The 22,597-nt window shown below is 31.1% G+C and overlaps 2 protein-coding genes and 1 long non-coding RNA gene across 4 annotated transcripts; 2 read left to right on the plus strand and 1 right to left on the minus strand.

Moving 5' to 3' along the window:
• Positions 1 to 7,493: 7,493 nt before the first annotated feature.
• On the plus strand, positions 7,494 to 8,191 carry LOC107020098 (defensin-like protein 295). Its single transcript, XM_015220420.2, has 3 exons — positions 7,494 to 7,573; positions 7,732 to 7,854; positions 7,956 to 8,191. Exons 1-3 carry the CDS (start codon positions 7,513 to 7,515, stop codon positions 8,042 to 8,044), a joined length of 273 nt encoding a protein of 90 aa, XP_015075906.1. The 5' UTR covers positions 7,494 to 7,512; the 3' UTR covers positions 8,045 to 8,191.
• Positions 8,192 to 10,954: 2,763 nt separating this feature from the next.
• On the minus strand, positions 10,955 to 17,586 carry LOC107020498 (WPP domain-interacting tail-anchored protein 2). 2 transcript variants are annotated; one of them, XM_015220889.2, is made up of 5 exons: positions 17,048 to 17,586; positions 13,503 to 14,067; positions 12,272 to 13,404; positions 11,989 to 12,183; positions 10,955 to 11,386 (listed from the first exon to the last, which is right to left on the minus strand). In XM_015220889.2, exons 2-5 carry the CDS (start codon positions 14,041 to 14,043, stop codon positions 11,147 to 11,149), a joined length of 2,109 nt encoding a protein of 702 aa, XP_015076375.1. In that variant the 5' UTR covers positions 14,044 to 14,067; positions 17,048 to 17,586; the 3' UTR covers positions 10,955 to 11,146. The 2 variants fall into 2 exon arrangements, with proteins under 2 accessions (XP_015076375.1, XP_027772859.1); XM_027917058.1 differs by lacking the exon at positions 17,048 to 17,586 and adding an exon at positions 14,432 to 17,037.
• A 554-nt stretch (positions 17,587 to 18,140) lies between these two features.
• Positions 18,141 to 19,072, plus strand: LOC114077284. The gene is made up of 2 exons (XR_003578415.1): positions 18,141 to 18,314; positions 18,380 to 19,072. It is a non-coding gene; the product is annotated as an uncharacterized LOC114077284 (long non-coding RNA).
• Positions 19,073 to 22,597: the final 3,525 nt, after the last annotated feature.

The raw sequence follows: 22,597 nt of genomic DNA on the forward strand, positions 1-22,597 counted from the left end.
CCTCTATAGGTGATAGTATATTTTCATTTTATTGTCTGTAGTATATATTTTATGAAACATAATTTTTTCGCATGAAATAGTACTCATAATATCATAAACTACAAGGAATATCATTATAATTAATAGTAAATGACTAGATCACCCTTGACTAAGAAGCATGCATGGTATACAACACCAGTTTTCATATATATATATATATATTCGATATTTTCTTATAATTAAAGGCCTTGAAGATATTGAAAATAAAAAATTGAATTAGAGGCCATTTTTTAACACAAATACTGAAGATATTGGTAAGATCATGGAAAAAAGTGTTGAGAACACTCTTTAACTTGATGGGAACTTAAGGATATATTTTACTCATATTGCAAAATTAAAATACTTTTAAATTTAGTTAATCCAATAAAGAATTATTTTTAAGACTATCAATAGTTAGGAATAAAACTATTAATACACGCCAATTTAAATGTGTTTTTCAATATTTCTCACTTTAAAATATATGATTTACCTCTTTCACCTTTCAATGATTTAAAAGGACTGAATTTTTTGAAAGTTCAAAAATGTATTAGGTAATGGGTTTTATTGACTATCTCTAATTTTAAAAGAAGTTTGGAAAGAACCAAAGAGGTGATATTTACAAATTATATAATTTAATGTCTTTAACTTATTTTCTTTTAAGACATGAGTAACACTATAAAATTTCATTTATTTTGAAATGAAAAAGATCTTTAATTTGATTCTTTCATAACCAAGCCAATCAAACCACATTATTACTCATGGGGCTTTAAATATGGGTTAGCTATCTCATTTAAGTTAATTCATACAAGCTTTTAATTTAACAGGTTAGGTTGGGTTAATCTATTTTTTATGTGGATTAAAAAAATGGTCGGCCTAGTCACAAGTGCATGGACTACAGGTTTTGTCGGGTTAACTCTCTTTTCTTAAAATGAATTTTTATATATAATCTTTAAATTAAATTAAAATTTAAAAATATTGTCATGAATATCGACAATACAATATTACATGGGTTAGTGTTATTACTTGTTAATCAAATTTACAAATAAAATTATCTATATAATATTTATTAAGTTCGATTTGAAGTAAAAACATAACTAGCTAAATAGAAATATCAACCTAATTGTTTTCTAATAATCATAATGAAACACATAATTTATATTTAAATTATAATATTTCAAACTTTAAACAGATTTTGAGTGTAGCATCCTATTGTTTTTAATAATCTATTTTATTTTTATTTTTTAATTGGCCCACAGACCGATTCTATCCATATTTCTCAAGAGCCACAAATCGACAGACTTATTCAGACCGGGCTAAAAAGCTTTTTTCTTAAATAAGCTCAAAAAATCATAATCCAACCTTATCAAATCACGAATTAATGTCTTTGTTTTATTTTAGTTGGCCCATAGACCGGTTCTATCCGTATTTCTCAAAAGCCACAAATCGATAGACTTATTCAGCCCAAGCTAATAAGTTTTTTTTTTTATTTTTAAATGAGCTCAAAAGATCATAATCCAACCTAGCCCATAAGAATTAAAATGAAACAAAGACATTAAAACCTCAATATTTTTTAGTATAAGCATATTTATACACATGGTATATTTTGACATATTTTCCTACCAAATAACTAGTAAAAATGATCTGTGTTAGCACGGGCTCAATATTATATTGATGTATAAAATAGGGATAATTGTATTGAAAGACAAACTAATAATGTAAAATTAATACAGTAACTACTGTTTGAATTATTTGTGTTCCATAGCAAACTGTTTGTCAGTTGCCTCTCTCCCTCATATAGCTCGCCAATCTCCCTCTTTCGCTCGCCTCTCTCACTTTATATAATAGAAATGTATAAATTGTGTTTCTGTTTGTATAAAGTGAGAGAAAATTGTATATACACATGCAAATACATATATTTCTGTCTTATACACTTATAATTATACAATACAAATATTTCTCTGCCCAAGTCTCTTTTGCCTTTCTCTCTTTCTCGTTTTATGGAAATTCAAATTGTATATAATTTCTCTCTTTCTCGTTTTATACAATTCGATACAATTGTATATTACTGGCCCAACTGTCTTTTGCCTTTCTCTCTTTCTCGTTTTATACAAATTCAAATAGTATATAATTTTTCTCTTTCTCGTTTTATACAATTCGGTTCAATTATATACAAATTCAAATTTTATAGAAATATACAAACACATACAATTGAATTGAGAGGCTAATAACGGTTTATACAAATGAGAGGCTAACAACAATTTATAAAAATGGTTGCCACCGAAATTATACAAATCTGAAGAGGAGCCAACGAATTATACAATTGCTTCTTTTGTATATATGTATAGCGAAATAGGCATAGCTTTCAGTTGTGTATGTATAGCGAATTACACATGTATATGTTTGCTATGAAACGCAATTATGCAAATTTTGCTATAGCATACAGATATAAATTTTATGCTTGTTATATGTGAAAGTCGCCCAATAAAATATTAGGATAAAATTATGCATAATTATAAATTCTATATAATATTGATATTCTAATAAATAATCTCAATTATCTAAAATTATAAATATAGTAGAAGAAGATGTTTTTTAACCACAATAAATTATTTCTGAAGTGTAAGGAGTCTATCCACTTTTTCATTTTATTTTATATTATTATTTTTTAATTTTCTAAAATTTATTATTTGTATTTAAGTATAAATGGATCGTATTTATTAATTATGAATATCATTATCTTGAAAACAAGAAACATGTACAACTATCTTTGATTCATTTTTATTTTATTCTATATTCGTAGAATAAAATAAAGAATTTTTTCTTCATTTGTTCTCTTTTTTACTTATTCATCATTTGTAGAGATGATCGAAGAATTACTATTCGTACTCTCTATTTCACTTCTTTATTATTTTATTATTTTTTTATTATATAATATTTATAATTAACATATCATAAATTATATAAGTTCATTTATTTTAAAATTTTAATATTCGTAACTTTTTTAATTAATATAACATTTCAAGAAAATTATTATATAATATATACATTTTCAATATGAATTAATGATACTTCATTTAAAAAAACTATTAGTTAGAGCCAAATCCAATATGTAATTAATAATTTCGCCCAAATTCAATATGTAATTAATAATTTCGCCCAAATTTAGATATATTGATTCTATGAATTTACATTTTCTTTGACTAACTTTTCATTGAACAACTTATCTTTTTTGACCAACTAAACCAATTTTAAGATAGCAAAGAAATAGTAAATAACATGATTACATAAGTCCTCTTAATAAATAGAAAGATAAGCATGTAATTAGTGACTTAGATACTATATAATGTAGCAATAAGAACCACACTAAAATGACCAAAAAAAAAAAAAAAACACTTAGGCAAAATGGACAAAGCTTCAAGGTCTCATGTATTTTCAATTGTCATAATTTTGATCATTTCATGTGGTTAGTATATATCTCTATTATTTCTGTCTTTAAAAAAAATATCATTTTTAGATCTCGTATCTGTAACATTAAAGACCTCTCATAAAAAAAATTAGTAACGTACAAAATTAATTATTTCAAATTTATCGATATACTAATGAGTTTGATCGTAATTTTTAGGTGCAGTGATGGGGCGTGACTGTAATATTAGATCAGATTGTAATTATTTGACATGCGATCAAGGGTTGCCAACTTGTATTGATGGGCATTGCCTATGTTTAATACTCAATACCATTTCTAACGGTACGTAATTAAAATAATAATTTTTATTTACGTATCGAATAAATTGTATATATATTTGTGCAAGATACTAACAAGTTAATTTTGTAATTTACAATAGAGAGGTGTAGCAAAAGCGAAGATTGTCATTTAGATTGCGGTGGTGAGAAACCATTTTGTTTTTTTGGCCGTTGTGTTTGTTTTAAATAAAACAATACATATGTAATATATAATATAAACTCCATTGATAACGTATGGAGGTTTTGAATTATGATTTATGGGGCAATATTGTATAAGATAACTTTACTTAAATGGCAATGAAGTTTATGCTTGGATCGATATCGAGTTATTTTAAATGGTAAGAAATAAGTGATCTTCCATTGATCATATATGGAGATCTGGAATTGTATTTTAAATGGCATCATTACATAATTTAATGTTTACTTAAATGGCAATGAAGTTTCTATTTTGGATCGATCTCGAGTTATTTATGAATATGATTTTTGGAGGTGTTAAATGATCAGATTGAACATTAAATTTGAATGTTTCTCTTATGACATGTGTAATTGTCACGATCCAGACCGTCGTAATTGATACTCACACTAATTCTTCGGTGGTAGAACTATTACTACAACCCAAGCTAGACAACTTAATAAAAAATTATGCATTTAAAGATACGAAAGCAGATTTAAATAACAATAAAAATAGAGGTCTCAACCGCTAAAATTTGAAAGTCATTGTTCAAAATTCTATTACGACAAGTCTACGAACAAGGGTACAACACCTTAAGCAAATAGTCCTAGTCTGAAAAGAGTGAACTTAAACAAGAAAGATCCTTGGCAGCCCAAAAGAACTGGCTCACCCCTTGAATCCGGTCACGCTCAATAGTCACCTAACCAAGGTTTATTAATAACCACCTGAAAATGCCTTATACTCAATAAAGAACAAGCAATTGCAGTATCAGTACATTGTGGGTGTAATGATAGGATCGTACGGCTATTCCAAAGGTGAAATGTACATAAGCAGTCACAACAAAGTAAAATATGCATATACAATATTAGTCATCACCTACAAATAAACACACAATTTCACAGGTCTCAAGAGATACAACTATCCTTTTAGAGCAACATACAGTTTTCAATATCAATCATCATTAGATATGAACGTAATCATCATAAGTACATACATAATACAATTCAATGGTCCTCTCAAGAACCCAATTCAATGGTCATCTCATGGAACCCAAACCCAAACTATTATCATATCGGTTTGTAATACCGATCCAAGTTAATGTGTCGGAATGTCTTGATCCCATGTTTATATCGAAACGTGGCAACCAATCCTATGTTTATGCAGGAACGTGACAACCGATTCTATGTTTATGCCGGACGTGGCAATCGATCTCATGTTTATGCCAGAACGTGACAATCGATCCATTCAACGAGCCACAATCACAGTTACAATGTACATTCTCATAATCGTAAAATCAAGTGTTTATTCGTGACACACAATCCTTCATTCATACTCAATTACGTTAGGGGTGATCAATAGGTTTCATTTACAAACATACATGCTTCATATATCACACCAACATGAGATCACAACCATCACCTACCTAGAATTCAAGATTGAATCCCTTAAGGCACTTGAATTTTCCCTTTCAAAGTTCTTTCCACTTGTTCTAGGTCTAAAACAATTTATATTCAAGGATCAACAACCAAAGGTCTAATTAACCGAATTTCAACAAATCCACTTATGACCCTAGACCAAACCCTAGATCCTCATACCCATATTTGGGCTTTTTCTACCATAAATTCCAGGTCAAAACCCTTCCCCATTGATAATTACCCAAGAAATTAAGTTCTACAGATCGAAAACAGATTCAAAGAGTGAAAACCTTATCTTTAGCCTCAAGAATGGTAAAAAAAAGGCCAAGAACTCGCCCGGGGTTGTCTCTTAGCTCTCAAAAACTCGCCCACGTCCATCCCGCTATGGCGGCCCCAACTCGTCACGACAGCTTGTACGGAACCAGTGAGCAATTTAAAATTTCAAACCCCATTTTCACAACACATATGTAAATTTGAGGGATGCAGTGAATAGAATAATAACATTCCATGATCAAGCTAGAAACAAAGGGTATAAACTGAATGATCAGACAGCTAAGTTGTTTGTGCGCCCAAGAGGGTGGCATTTTCCAGAAGCTCACATCTTCATTGATGGTGAGTCTGCAACTCCATCCCATGACACTCAAAAAATATCCGTTCACGCTAAGTTACATTCAGTTTTGGGAGTTTTACTCGTTCGAATTCAATTCCGTAAGGTCGTATAAGTTTCTTAATGTCTTAACTATCTACACATGCAATCAAGTTCCTTATTAAATTACTCAATCATTACCAAATTTCCGTAGACTCACGTAACTCTGATTTCGTTCAAATCTGGACTAGGTTAGAAATTTCGAAGTTACTATCAAAAATTTTTCTGACCCCAATTTTTTCTCCATTAACTTTCCCTAACGACGGAATCATGTCGTTACAATAACACTACAAAATTTCATTTATTTTGAAATGAAATGATATTTAATATGACTCTTTCATAATCAAGTTAATCAAACCTCATCGTTACCCATGTCTCATGCATAATAAAATTAAAATTTTGAATCATATTTCACACCTTAGGGGTATATTAGATGTGAAAAGTATTTTATTCAACTATATATTATCTTTTTATATAAAATTTAATTATTATATCCAACTCAATATTATAATCAATCTTTAACCCATTTGGGTAAAACTTATCTGCATATGTGTTTACACCAAGCCAATATATGTATGTCATGTGTTTAAATTTATAATTTATTGTACTTCGTTAAATCACGTAATAATGCATTTTGCATTGGATTAAAATAAACACCCGATACGGATAAATTTATTTTAACCCATTAATCCCAACTCTTAATATTTATTTTACTGTCACTTTCGCAAAAAAATAAATAAATAACAATTAGATTTGCTTAATTGAACAAGATTTCATTACACCCAACTGATGAAATATATCTCAGAAAGGATTCAATGTTTTGTTTTTTCTATTTTATATGTACTTCTTCAAGCATGTGAATTTGTTAATGGATGAGCGTATAATATCGAATTGAATTAGTTTTTAAATTATTTTTTTAAAGTAAAATAAATATAAATATCTATGTAGGCATGTCATTATAGGCGTCATGCAGATGTCACATAAGACGATAAAAGTAGAGATATGAGACTTAACGATCTAAAGACAAATATGTACCTTAAATTGGATGACAAAGATAAATATATCAAAAAAAAATATAAAGAAAGATAAGTATAACCCTTTTTCAAAAGTACAAGGACAAATATGACCTTTCTCCGCTTTATTTTTAAGTATAAGCATATTTATGCACATGGTATATATTTCAAACTTATTTTCCTACCAAATAATAAAGAGGTAAATAATATTAAAAGAAATAAGTTCAGGGGATGACTGGATCCTCATAATTTAATAATTTCACCCAAATTTAGATATATTGATTCTATGAATTTACATTTTCTTTGACTAACTTTTCATTGAACAAATAATCTTTTTTGACCAACTAAACCAATTTTAAGATGGGAAAGAAATAGTAAATAACATGATTACATAAGTCCTCTTAATAAATAGAAAGATAAGCATGTAATTAATGACTTAGATACTATATAATGTAGCAATAAGAACCACACTAAAACAACCCAAAAAAAAACTCTCTCTTAGGCAAAATGGACAAAGCTACAAAAACTCATGTGTTTTCAATTGCCATAATTTTGATCATTTCATGTGGTTAGTATATATCTCTATTATTTCTGTCTTAAAAAAAAATATCATTTTTAGATCTCGTATTTGTAACATTAAAGACCTCTCATAAAAAAATTAGTGACGTACAAAATTAATTATTTCAAATTTATCGATATACTAATGAGTTTGATCGTAATTTTTAGGTGCAGTGATGGGGCGTGACTGTAATATTAGATCAGATTGTAATTATTTGACATGCGATCAAGGGTTGCCAACTTGTATTGATGGGCATTGCCTATGTTTAATACTCAATACCAAACCTAAAGGTACGTAATAATTTAAGATAATATTTTTTACTTACGTATCGAATAAATTATATATTTTTTTTTTTTGCAAGATACTGACAAGTTAATTTTGTGATTTACAGGACAGAGCTGTAAGAAAGCATCAGATTGTCAAATAAATTGTTGGGGTGGGGAACCATTTTGTGTAGATGGGCATTGTGTTTGTACTTAATTAAAACAAGACATATATATGATATATATATAATATAAACTTAAATTCCATTGATAATATATGGAGGTTCTGAATTATAATTTAAAGGGGCAATATTGTATAAGATATTATTTACTTGAATGGCAATGAAGTTTATGTTTCGATCGATATCGAGTTATTTATGAATATGATTATTTGAAGTGTTAAATGAACAGATCACACGATAAATTTAAATGTTTAAAGAATCGTGCAACAACCACGATAATACATTAATACTCATTCCACTAAAATATAAGTGCTTGTACTATATATAATAATTACTATTATATTTTTTAAATTAATCATCTTTTTAATGGGTTCATAGACTATCTCTAATTATTAAAAAAAAAGTTTGTGAAGAGGCAAAATTGTGATATTGACAAATTATCATTTAATTATTTCACATAAATTCATTTATTTTGAAATGGTGAGAGTATTCAATTTGATTCTTTTAGAACTAAGCAAATCAGACCTCATCAAGGTCTCAAACACAACAAAACACAAAGTTAAAATTTGAGTAATTACTACAACAAATAAAAGGATTTTTGCAGCAATTAGTTAAATGACAATAATAAAATTTGAAAATGTATAAAACACTCTATAAATATTTTTTTAAAGACTTTAGCGACTCTGAATGTAATTGTATCAATTCAATTATTGCTAAATATTTTTGAGGCAATATTTAAAATATTTTTTCTTACCAAACGAGATGAAAGGGTATATAATATGAAAAAAATAGTTTAAAGGATGATAGGACCCTTCATTAGGGGTGCTTGGGTGTTCGTGGTTCGGTTTAGATCGGTTATTAATTAAAATTACAGCTAAACCAATCTAGTCGATTTGTTAGATTTCTAAAATTAAACCAAATCAAATGAAAAAATAAATTGTCGGTTTGGTTATTGTCGATTTGTTTCGGTTTGATTCAATTTGAAAGTAATTATTTTTTTGAGAACATACGTATCTTGATTGACACAAACACCTAGTACATGAACAATCCACAAAAAAATTATTGTCGGTTTAATTAAGCAACTAAACAATACTAGAGTTATGATTACACGAAGAAAGTGATTCAATTAAGAGAAACTATGACCATTTTATCTGAAGTAGGGTCGGTAAAGATTAAAATGAATTTGATGGACTTGGACATAGGATTGGTATAGTTGGGTTGAAGTTTTTGGCTTGAGAAAATGGTAAAGTTAAAGACTTAAGAAAATTAAAATTTAACAAAACATTTATATTTTATTTATGAATAATATATAAATAATTATAAAATTTATATATCTAATATATTGGTTCGGTTTGGTTATTTTTGCGGTTGTTTTTTTGTAAAACCAAAACCAACCCAAATAGTATCGTTTTTTCAAAATTTAAAATCAAATCCAATCAAATATCCTTTTTTTAATTGGTTTGGTTCGATTTGATTTTTTAATCATAACCATGAACAACCCTACCCCTCATAGTGTAAGTGTATATATAATAATTGAAAAAAATATACATAATTACATAAATATTCTTGTCATATTTACTAATTATGTATAGTAAAATAATTATAGTTTCACTAATTAATAATTTCATACAAAATTTCAAGTTAAATATACTGAGATACATATATCTTTTCTACCAAATACATATTGAAATATATATATACACACACATACACACACACATTACACATCACACACATAAGGAGAGAGGCGAGCGAGAAAATTTGTATATTTCATATACACCGTAGATACATATATTTGGGATACCATATACATGATGAATACAAATACATAAGGTGAGTTGCAAAGGAAAGACAAGCGAGAGAGTCAGTATATCCTAGATACATGTAAATCGACTTGAATATAACGAATATGAAACAAAATTGGCATGAATAGTCATTTTAAAAACACATGAAAAGACATATAATTAGACTGGTAAATATGTTTATTTTTTACCTTGTCCTACATTTTCTTTGACTAACCTTCTGTTGACCAAATATTCCTTTTTTGACCAACTAACCAAATTTCAAGATTTGGGGGAAAATTGAAAAAAAAAATACTTAAATATATAAGATATTTTTGACCAACTAACCAAATTTCATGATTTGGGGAAAAATTGGAATAAAAACATAACTATATAAGATCTCTCAATAAGTATAAAATAGGCATATTATTAATGAATTAGACACTATATAATGTTGTAATAAGAAGCATACAAAAAATATCAACAACCAAAAAAGTATAAAAAAAAAAAAAAGTTCTTAGGCAATATGGACAAGGATTCAAGAAATCACATATTTTTTGTTCTCTTGATCATTTCATGTGGTTAGTACTTCTCTAAACGATATTTTCAGGTTTTTTTATATGTAAAATTGAAGATCTCTTGTTAAAACGATATAATTTTTTAAAGTAATAATTTGGAAGTGATCTTACAAAACCAAATTTCTCAAATTCAATCTATATACTAACGAGTTTGACTGTAATTTTTAGGTGCGGTAATAGGAGAGAAGTGTAAGACTAGAGATGATTGTCATATCTAATGTAAGGGATTTGGGTTGCCAACTTGTGTTGATGGAACTTGTGTATGTTTAGCACCCAAGACATACTTCCATAATCATAAAGGTATCGTAACAGTTCACGATAATATTTTTTTTCTTACGTATCGAATACATTTCATATATTTGTGCAAGATATTAACAAGTCAATTTTGTGATCTTACAGGACAGAGGTGTAAGGATGAACAAGATTGTCATATATGAAGATCTTGAATTGTATTTTAAAGGGCATTATTGTATAAGATAATGTTTTACTTATATGGCAATAAAGTTTATGTTCTATTTTGGATCGATCTCGAGTTATTTATGATTTTTTAAGGTGTCAAATGCGCGTTAATTTGAATGTTTTTTGAATTGTACAACCACAACAACAATACTCATTCCACTAAAACACAAGTTCTTTTACAAATGGCTGTATCTTAACTTGAGTTTGCAATAAGCATACCACTAAAACACAATTTACTTAAAAGAATTGATCTATCTTAAAGAGATCAGAACACAAAAATCAATCAAAGAATCTGTACAATGTAATTCTAACACAAGTACTATAATCTAACCATCAACCACTCGAGGATGTCGTTTCTTTTGTCAAAAAAATATAATCCTAATGTCGAAAGTAATAAGACAAGGATTGCCATGACAATGTACCTGTGTTGATGTTGCTTTGCTTGTAACTGAGCCTCGGTATCCTCTGACTTGACAACTATGTTAGGCTCTTCATTTGTCAAAATGGAGGACTTACTGCTTTGATCAGTCGCTTTATCATGAGGTAACTCGTTGATCACCTGAATCGGAGTACCAACATCTTCTATTAGGATTATAGAATGAAGTTGGAGTCTTTATGAAGTAAACACAAACATGAACAAAATTGGAACAAGCAGGCATAATGAGCATCTATTACGTGCTGCTAGTTTCTAAGGTTCGGTGAGGTCAAGACTCAGGCATAATGAGCATCTTGAGTCTACTCTTTTTTAATAACCAATAAATCCTAGAGGGCCAGTGGTGCACAGTTTGAAACTCATGGATAGTGGACCCTCCACCCTTCACTTAAACATCAGGCTTTAGTCCTGATGCAGAGTTCGAACCTGTGACACACATCCACAATCTACATATCACGAGTTGTGCTCGTGCTCTTACCAGTAGAACAAAGCCTTGGGGCTATCTTTGGACTACTTTCTATCAGTGGCTACAGTCATATTTAAAGTAGAAATGGGTGAGGGGATTACAAGGTGGGGAATCGAACCCTCACCAACAAGACTATGCAACAAGGCCTTAATTCTAAAGGCTAATAAGACTAAGAAACATATCATGCTATTTTCATTAAGTGGCAATACATATTGGAACATACATATTTAGCAAATTCTGAATGACTAAAAGAAATAAATACCTGGGAGCTTCTCTGTGAGGATTCTGTTTGCAGTTCACGGTAACTGTCTGTAGCAGCAGCGATTGTTGAGGCAACTCTAGAAGATGGCAACCCAATATCATCACCTCCATTCTCAAGTACATTTATGGACGGTTGCTCCTTCGTTGACTTCAACTTGCTGATCAATGATTTGTTTTCCTTGGCCAAACAAAAAATCTGTCGTGGAAAAACAAGTCAGTGCTTGCAATCACTTCTAACTTTTGAATTTCCAACAGAAAGCAACAGAAGAAGAAAACTAAAGCACCTGTTTTTGTACTCGCTCTCTTTCGATAGCCAGCTGCATGACCAAATCCATTATAAAACTGGTTTTGATGTTAATGTCTTTTGCACTAGCAAGTTTCTCAACAGTAGCTTGATTCAAAGAAGTCTCCAATCCTTCGACTCTTGATCTTAGAAACTCTACTTCTTGGGTAAGTTCTAAATTAGTTTCCGACAAAATAAGGCACTGTTCCTCGACATGTTCAGTCTTGCTTTCGGCTTTTAAGACCTTTTGTTTTAGTTCATCGATTAAAGTTTCCATATCCCAAATGGCAGTATACAACATATTCTGTTGTTCTTGACCTGCTTCGGATGATGTCTTAGCATTTTGTAGCTGAAGTTCTAATTCCCTGACCTTCTTCTCGAGAATGCTGACCTTTTTAGCATTACTTTCATTACTACTCTTGAGAAAATCCAACTCTTCGTGCAGTTCCAAGTTTGTCTCGGTCAAATGTGCAACCTTTTCCTCTGCATTGTCAGCCTTATGTTCTGCAATATCGATGTCTTCTTTCTGAGATTCTACAATACATTCCAGTTCTTTAAGACGCTCTTCGCTTACTTCATTCAGTTCATTTGCTTTCAGCAACTTAGACTCAGATTCTTTCAACTTATCTTCTGAAAGTTTTAGCTTGTCCCTTAACGAGGATACTTCAGTATTTTCAACAGCAAGATGTTTGTTGTTGCTATTAAGGTTTTGTATGGTAATATCTTTAGCATTTATCTGTCCTATGCAATTATCAATCTTCAATGTGAAATCTTTCTCTCGTTGAAGTGAACCGTTCAAATTGAAGTTAACAACCTGTAATCGGCTCACCATCTCTCTGGAAATTCCCATAAGTACCTCTGCTGCATTTTCCGACTCTAAAAACCTACCCCATATAACCTCTGCACCCTCTTCCATGCACAGAGCTACTTGCTCGGTTAACCGGAGCTTCAACTTTAGATCATCTTCATTTTGTTTATGTAAAGTCAACTTCTTCTCAAGATCCAGCTCTCTTTCGAGAGATTTTTCCAACATTCTTAATATACGTCTTTGCTCAACTGTCTCTGCCTGTGGCTTCAATTCTCTTGCTGAAACATTATTAATATCTGATAAATCCAAACTCATCCTATGTCTCCCTGAAAATACATGCACCAGAAAAAGATGTAATGTCTTTGATATGTTAGTAAAGAGAGGGAAAAACACGTTCTTGAACCTAATGAGTTTCATAACTTACATTCATTTTGGTCGAAAGCTAGCGAGGTCATCTGCAATTTGGCAAGCTGCATCTTCATTTCTAGGACACGTTCCTTCGATAGTCTCAATAACTCTTCAGTGTCATGAAATTTGTTCTCCATTATCACATGCAGCTCACTAAATTCTCTATGCGTAGGTATCTTTTGCCTTGCTTCAATGACTAAGTCTTGAAGAGTGCCTAAGAAATTGTCCAGTTGTCTTATCTCAGAGTTCAAAATGATAGATAAGTGATCCAACGACAGAACTTTCTCAATCGATTCAGGAGAAATCTCATCATTCTCGAAAGATATTGCTTCAACTTCATTTTCGCAGGCCAAGACACGCATCAAGAGATTGTCAAGATTCGTCAACTTCTCATCAGTATACGCAAGGTCCAAATCTACTCTACTCAATATTTCCATGGAACTCCTCATCTCTTCCATGTCCTTGGCTTCACTTGAGTGATTTTCAATCAACAATGTTTCCATTACTTGTGGATTGACAATATCAGAAGTACGGACAGCCAATTCTTCAATTGCCATTGATCAGCACTTCTGATAAGGCAGCTGCAAATGGGAAGGAAAGCATAACGAGATGAGAATGCAGGTCCAAATTGATCAGACCAAATGAATTAAGTAGGCAAATAAAAGGCGTAAGAGTGCTTGAAGTGATATATAGCAAACACAAGGTGTTAATAAGCTTATATTCTCGATTTGACATCTCTCTATGTCTTGTACTTTAATGTGTGCCAAGGCAATTAGTCAGCTGTACATGGTTTTGACAAAGTTAACAGAAACCGCATTTCTTTTGTAATAGTATAAGTCAATGTTCGATAAGAAGACAATAAAGCCCAAAAGAGAAATGGAAACAGAACATGATGAAAGGTAATCGAGACATTAAAACCCCCATATAGATCATCCTCGTGCTTACACCGATGAGCAGATGCTTGAAAATTTTACTCCACGAGCCCCTTTTACAAACATAACATGTTCTGAGCCCACAAGTTTTTCTATAGTAAAGGTATGCTGTTGTATTGTCCAACCCCATAACATCTTTTATCCAACCAACGGAACTAATCAGTTGGTTATTTACAGACACTCAATCCGAATTCTTCACTCATGCTTCAACCATACCTTCATGGCTTTGTGAGGACTTCCCTTGACACAATCTTCTCACTTTCTCCTCAAAAATAAACCAAACACTGGTGCAACTGAATATTGAACGAGAACAGTGTGCAACAATCTGTTGCATCAGTGTTCTTTGAGAAAATATTGAAATAGCTAGACAACCACGAGGAAGATTCAGATATCAAACTTAGGATTAGAGCAATACGAGGCCTAATTAGCTAAAATGATAATAAGGATTATTGAAAAAGTTCATCTACCTACAGTACATTAGAGTTGTATCCAAACATTTATAGACATCAAATTGCTTATATTTGTTGAGAATTCGACCACGCAACTTCTGTTCTATCTACCTACTAAACAAGAAATCACCCAAACTGTCAACACAAGCTATTTCAGTTCATTGTACCCAGAGCGTAGGCAGGATTATCACTAACAGAATTCAAATTAAAAAGAAGTAGACACATTAAGAAACCAAGTGGATTCAACATATACTATATCCACATACAAATAATCTTGATCTTATCTATACAATGTAATCTAACGGTTAAGGGGGCCTAGCTCCCCCCATAGCTGCACTTAGTGACTTCAACTATATATGTCACACGAAACCTAATGTTTCAGAACATGGAGCTTCTAAGTACTTATGGCCTCATATTAACAGTGGCAGCACAATTTAACTTCCTCCAAACTCAAACACAGAAATTGTTGTGTCCATCTCTTGTTTTAGTGAAAATTGAAGGATTTTCCAGAAGAAATGAAGTACAAACACTAAACAAGAAACTTTTTTTTACAGCTCCCACCCTTTGTTTTGCTCCTTGTGATTCAAACTCAAAACCTCAGGGTTACAGGTATAGGAATTCTTATAGTCCGAGCAACCCTGCTTGTTCTTAAACAAGAAACCTTTATACCAACCAAAACACTATAATTACACAAAAATAAGTAGAATTCTCAAACACTTCTCTAAATTATGAAACAAGTAGAACATAACCATCACCAACTATTGCAAATAGCCTTAAAGAACCAATAAAGCTTCAATCTTTACAAGAAACACTAAACAAGAAAACTTTTTTCTTACAGCTACCACCCTTTTTTTGCTCTTTTGACTCGAACTCACAACCTCAGGGTTAGAGGTAGAGGAATGTTTGTCATCCTAGCAACCCTGCTTGTTCTTAAAGAAGAAACCTTTATACCAACCAAAACACTATAATTACACAAAAGTAAGTAGAATTCTCAAACACTTCTCTAAATTATGAAACAAGTAGAACATAACCATCACCAACTATTGCAAATAGCCTTAAAGAACCAATAAAGCTTCAATCTTTACAAGAAACACTAAACAAGAAAACTTTTTTCTTACAGCTACCACCCTTTTTTTGCTCTTTTGACTCGAACTCACAACCTCAGGGTTAGAGGTAGAGGAATGTTTGTCATCCTAGCAACCCTGCTTGTTCTTAAAGAAGAAACCTTTATACCAACCAAAACACTATAATTACACAAAAGTAAGTAGAATTCTCAAACACTTCTCTAAATTATGAAACAAGTAGAACATAACCATCACCAACTATTGCAAATAGCCTTAAAGAACCAATAAAGCTTCAATCTTTACAAGAAACACTAAACAAGAAAACTTTTTTCTTACAGCTACCACCCTTTTTTTGCTCTTTTGACTCGAACTCACAACCTCAGGGTTAGAGGTAGAGGAATGTTTGTCATCCTAGCAACCCTGCTTGTTCTTAAAGAAGAAACCTTTATACCAACCAAAACACTATAATTACACAAAAGTAAGTAGAATTCTCAAACACTTCTCTAAATTATGAAACAAGTAGAACATAACCATCACCAACTATTGCAAATAGCCTTAAAGAACCAATAAAGCTTCAATCTTTACAAGAAACACTAAACAAGAAAACTTTTTTCTTACAGCTACCACCCTTTTTTTGCTCTTTTGACTCGAACTCACAACCTCAGGGTTAGAGGTAGAGGAATGTTTGTCATCCTAGCAACCCTGCTTATCCTTTAACAAAAAGCCTTCTTACCAACCAAAACACTACAATTACACAAAAGTAAGGAAAATTCTCAAAAACACTTCTCCAAACTATGAAATACACAAACATAACTATCACCAACTATTGCAAATTGCCTTGAAAGAACCAATAAAGCATCAATTTTTCAAGAAAAACAGAACAACACTTAACTTCCTCCATACTAAAAACATGTGTCCATCTCTTGTTTTAGTCAAAGCTCAAAGTTTTTCCACAAGAAATTATGTAAAAACACTGAACAAGAAACCTTTATTTCAACTAAAACACTATAATTACACAATTCTCAAACACATAACTATAAATTCCCTTAAAGAACCAATAAAGCTTCAATCTTTACAACAAGAAGATCAAACAAAACAAGATTTTTCACTACATACCTTAATAACATGAAAGATAAAAGTGGCTCTTATTCTCATAACAATAACTTGAATAGAGTGGCAAAGAATATTTGTGATCTACAAAAGGGTCAACCTTTAAGATATTTTTAGGCTTATGGGGTTGGTGTCTAAAATGTTACTAACGTGGGTCCCACAACATTCAGACCAACCAATCACATAACCCCACGTCAGCAACCATACAAAAAAAAGACAAAATCAAATGACCTCCATTAATTATTGGTCACAAGAATGAAACCATAAACATTAATGTTCATCCTCTGCAATTTGAGATTTCTTGATTTTGGAGATTTATTTTTTTTTTTGAAAAGGGAAAGAAAAAAAAGGAGAAATTTGAGTGGAAAATGAAATAATTGTTAGAGGAGCGCACGTTGGGTAAGTGGTGGTGGGGGTATAGTTGTTTTGATACCAAAAACTTAATAATTGAGGATTAGACTATTGGGGTCCAAACAATAATAACATATAAAATAATAATGCTAAAATTAAGGCTAAGATGGTTTTTTTCTTCTTTTTTTTGTCTCATTTCGATATTTGATATCTTCATTTAGATTCGAGATGAATAGTAAAAAAAATCATTTTTCAATATTTAGAGTATCGTTTCAAAATTTCTAGTTAAGAAAAAAAAAGAGCATTTACTATTCTAATATTGACTAGAACCTTTGATGGTAGAGTAAAATGTTGTCAATTACTTCTAATTATAGGACTCATTTAGTTTGCAATTAAGAGCATAATAATGGAATTATTTAGTACCTATACTTTTTTCTTTATAGATATTTGATTCATTGCATTAAAACTTACCTAAATTGTTATTTCTAATTATTTTTTTTAAGAAAAATTGGAGTTGGACTAATTTAGAAACTTACTTTTTTTTATCAAAAAATTGGGATTTTATTCATACTGAAAAAAAATTGTAATAGTTACACTCTCGTACACTTTCACGGGCAAAGCCCACCCCATCACTAGCCCAATACGAAAAAATAAATAAATAATTAACTCTTGGCCCATTCTTCTCTTTATCCTGACCTATATATCATTGTGATGTAGGGTTTTCTAATCGATCCCCTATCATTTTCTTTTCCCCTTTTTTCCGCGCCGCTGTCGTACGTTTTACCCTTTGTTCTTTCTTAAATTTCTGCTTAGCTATGCTTCCTCCTTGGATTAATATTTGCCTCTGTCTTCTCTTGCTTTGGGTTATCAGCATGATCAATGATTTTAGCCACCTTGTCTGCCGTTGATTCTCCTAACAAGAGTAAAAACTCAAAATTTTTTAATTTTTTCTTCCTTCTTGTTACTGATGGTCTCCCCTTTTTGTAGTTGTGTTCTCAGGTTCCATGGGTTTGAAGTGTTGCTACTTTTTCTGAATCTTGGCTAATCATAGATAACCTTCTCATTTTGGTGTGTTTATCCTTATTTACTATTTGCATCTTCTGACTTGCTTTTCTGCTTTCTGATTTGTGTTTTCCCGTAGGTAGTTTGTGACAAGGTACATGGGAAGCTTTGCACCACTATCCTTCGTTGATGATAAAGTACATTTCCTCCAGGTTCAATAATTTTATCTTGCCACCAGATGCTCTCATTAGGTCGAGTCCTTTTTTGCTGGTTGTTAGAGTATAGGCTAATTTAGAAAATTATAGTTCAAATAATATAGAAATTTACTATCAAAGAGTTAATATTGTTGAGTTGTTTTTCTGCAATCTTGTTCTCATCTATCAAGTACAAGTATATTACAATCTTATTTTTTCTTTTAACCGTGTTGTCTGGTCCTTTCTTCTTTACATTTGTGTTAATTCTCTGTATATAGTGAATCTTGTCCGTTATTCTAGGTTTTGTCTAATGGAAGATATCTTAAACACTGGAGTGTTCACCTCTTAAATACATAGAAGGGGTGGTCATTAACCTAGTATTTAAGATATCTTCTGCTAGGTGAGAATCATACAAAGGGTAAGATCCACTATATCAGAGAACACAACTATAAGAAAGAAGGGACCAGACAACAGAATTAAAAGAAAAAAAAAGAGAAATAGAGATTAGAGTATCTTTGTCTTCCATGATGACAAGACCGCCTAAAGAACAATTCAACAACATTGATTACTAAGAGCATGAGGAAGAAAAATTGTTTGTCTTCCATGGCAGGAGCATTTTTAGGTGGAAGGAATGAAGAGTTTAGTGGGAGAGGGTGGATTAGAAAATTGTAAATTATAGGAACGTGTAAATGGGGAGTAAGTTTCGAGATTTATTTGAAATCGGTCTTCCTTTTTAATTTATTCATTTTGTGTTAATGAGTTTTGCATTTGATTGGCTAAATTATCAAATACAGCAAATCAAGTACAAAATTCATTTGGGTCTATTGTCTGAATACAACAACACAAAATTAACGAATATAAAAGGGAGGCTCATTTTAGACAAAGTAGGAAACTTTCTCTCTGTATACATGTTCCTATAGTTTAGAGTTTCCTAATCCGCCACTGTCACTAAGTTCGTCATCTATTTTATCTTACAAATTCTCTCGTCGTAGAGGTACCAACATTTTCGCTTCGTCCTGCTTTGGGTCGTCAATTGTTGCATTGTTCTTTAGGTGATTTTGTTCACGATCTATCAAGAGTAAGGATACTCTAATCTCCTTTCTCCATTGTGATTTCCTTTTACACATTTCTTAAAACATACTAATTAGAAGAAGATTATAATCATTTTAATTTTATTAGTATTTGAACAATTGTAAAATTACTTCATCATTGAGGTGTTTGTAGTCTTCAAGAACAATAATGTATGAAAAATGAGGAATAAATAATTGAGTAAGAGGAAGCAAAGTTGTTGATTCTTGCACGGTGGGAGCATTTTTCAGGAGAAAGGGAGGGAGATCTTAGTGGGAGAGGCGTTAATAGGAAACCTTAAACTACTGTATATAGGGAGTGAGCTTCGGGCTTTGTCTTAAATGGGCTTTTCTTTTTAATTTGTTTATTTTATGTTATTAGATTTGGGTAATAGGCCCAAATGAGTTTTTATTTGATTTGTTGAATTATCAAATACAAAACTCATTTGGGCATACTATCCAAATCTAATAACATAAAATGAACAAAATTATAAAGGGGGCCTCATTTCAGACAAAGCCCAAAGCTTACTCCCTATATGTATGTTTCTATCGTTTAAAAATTTCCTAATCCACCCCTCTCCCACTAAGTTCTTCATTCCCTTTTACTTGAAAAATTCTTCCGTTGTGGAAGAATCAACATTTTCGCTTTCTCTGCTCTGAGTCTTCAATGTTGTTAAATTGTTCTTTAGGCGATCTTGTTCAAAGAATATAGAAATTTGCTATCAAAGAGATAATAATGTCGAGTTGTTTTTCTGCAATCTTGTTCTCATCTATCAAGAGTAAGGATATTACAATCTCATTTTTCTTTTCAACTGTGTTGTCTGATCCTTTATTATCTACAGTTGTGTTAATTCTCTGGTATAGTGAATCTTGCCCGTTACTTTAGGTCTTGTCTAATGGAAGATATCTTAAACACTGGGTCAGTGTTCAACTCTTAAATACATAGAAAGGGTGATCATTAACCTAATTTTAAGATATCTTCTATTAGACGAGACTCATACAAAAGATAAGATTCACTATATCATAGAACAAAACTATGAAAAAGAACGGACCAAACAACATAACTAAAGAAAAAAAAGAAATAGAGATTAGAGTATCTTTACTCTTGATAGATGATGACAAGACCGGCTAAAGAACAACTCAATAACATTGGTTACCTAGAGCATGAGGAAGAAAAATTGTTAGTTCTTCCATGGCAGGAACATTTTTAGGTGGAAGAAATGAAAGTTTAGTGAGAGAGTGGCGGATTAGGAAACTCTAAACAATAGGAACGTGTAAATAGGGAGTAAGTTTCGAGCTTCATATGAAATAAGCCTTCCTTTTTAATTTATTCATTTTGTGTTATTGATTTGGGCAAAAGGCCCAAATTAGTTTTGTATTTGATTTGCTGAATTATCAAATACAAAACTAATTTGGGTCTATTGTCCAAATCCAATAACACAAAATGAACAAATATAAAAGGGAGGCTCATTTCAAACAAAGTTGGAAACTTTCTCTATATATACATGTTCCTATAGTTTAGAGTTTCCTAATTCGCCACTCTCTCACTAAGCTCATCATCTATTTTATCTGACAAATACTCTCGTTGTAGAGGTACCAACATTTTCGCTTCCTCTCGTTTTGGGTCGTCAATTGTTGAGTTGTTCTTTAGGCGATTTTGTTCATGATCTATCAAGGTAAGGATACTCTAATCTCCTTTCTCCGTTGTGATTTACTTTTACACATTTCGTAAAACATATTAATTAGAAAAAGATTATGATCCTTTTAATTTTATTAGTATTGAACAATTATAACATCACTTCATCATTTAGGTGTTTGTAGTCTTCAAGAACAATAACGTATGAAAAATGAGGAATAAATAATTGAGCAAGAGGAAGCAAAGTTGTTGATTCTTTCACGGTGAGAGCTTTATTCCGAAGAAATGGATGAAGATCTTAGAGGGAGAGAGACAGATTAGGAAACCCTAAACTATAGGAACCTTTATATAGAGAGTGGGCTTCGGGCTTTGTCTAAAATGGGCCTTCCTTTTAAATTTGTTTATTTTGTGTTATTAGATTTGGGCAATATGCCCAAAGGAGTTTTGAATTATCAAATACAAAACTCATTTGGGCCTAATGTCCAAATCCAGTAACATAAAATGAACAAAATTATAAATGGGGCTCATTTCAGACAAAGCCCAAACCTTACTCCTTATATACACGTTTTATCGTTTAGAATTTTCTAATCCGACACTCTTCCACTAAGATCTTCATCCCTTTTTACTTGATAAATTCTCCCGTCGTGAGAGAACTAACAGTTTCATTTTCTCTGCCTCGAGTCTTCGATATTATTGGGTTGTTCTTTAGGCGATCTTGTTCATGAGCTATTAAGAGTAAGAACACTTTATAATCATTTTATATTTTAGTAGTATTCAAACAATTGTAACATCACTTCATTATTGAGGTGTTTGTAGTCCTCAAAAACAATAACATATGAAAAATGAGAAATAAATAATTAATTGTCTTAAACTTCTAAATTGATAAATAATTCAAGACAAGTGTATTTATAAATCACGACAAATAATTTAAAATAAAAAAGTAATACACAATGAAAATGTTTAATCATACCTTATGCTTATAAATATTAACATTAACACTATAAATACATAACATATATATTTATGTGAATGCTTATTTTATGGTTCAAAATAAATTGTCTCAAATAGGTAGTACCTTAGGAATTCAAGATTATCATTAACAATTATTTTCAAATATATTCTTAATATTAAAAAAGTTTTTTTTTTTTTTTGAAATAGTTTAATTGTCACTCTTAATTTCTAATGGGTCTTGACATGGAAGTGGTTAATGGGCCCATAAATTGGATAGCCAAGAAACCGATGGGTTGCTTATTCTATTGGAGACACTTTCACGTATAACAAATATTAAAATTATATTTGTATGTTA

Source organism: Solanum pennellii, chromosome 5, assembly GCF_001406875.1.
Source record: "Solanum pennellii chromosome 5, SPENNV200".
Taxonomy (NCBI): Eukaryota; Viridiplantae; Streptophyta; class Magnoliopsida; order Solanales; family Solanaceae; genus Solanum; species Solanum pennellii.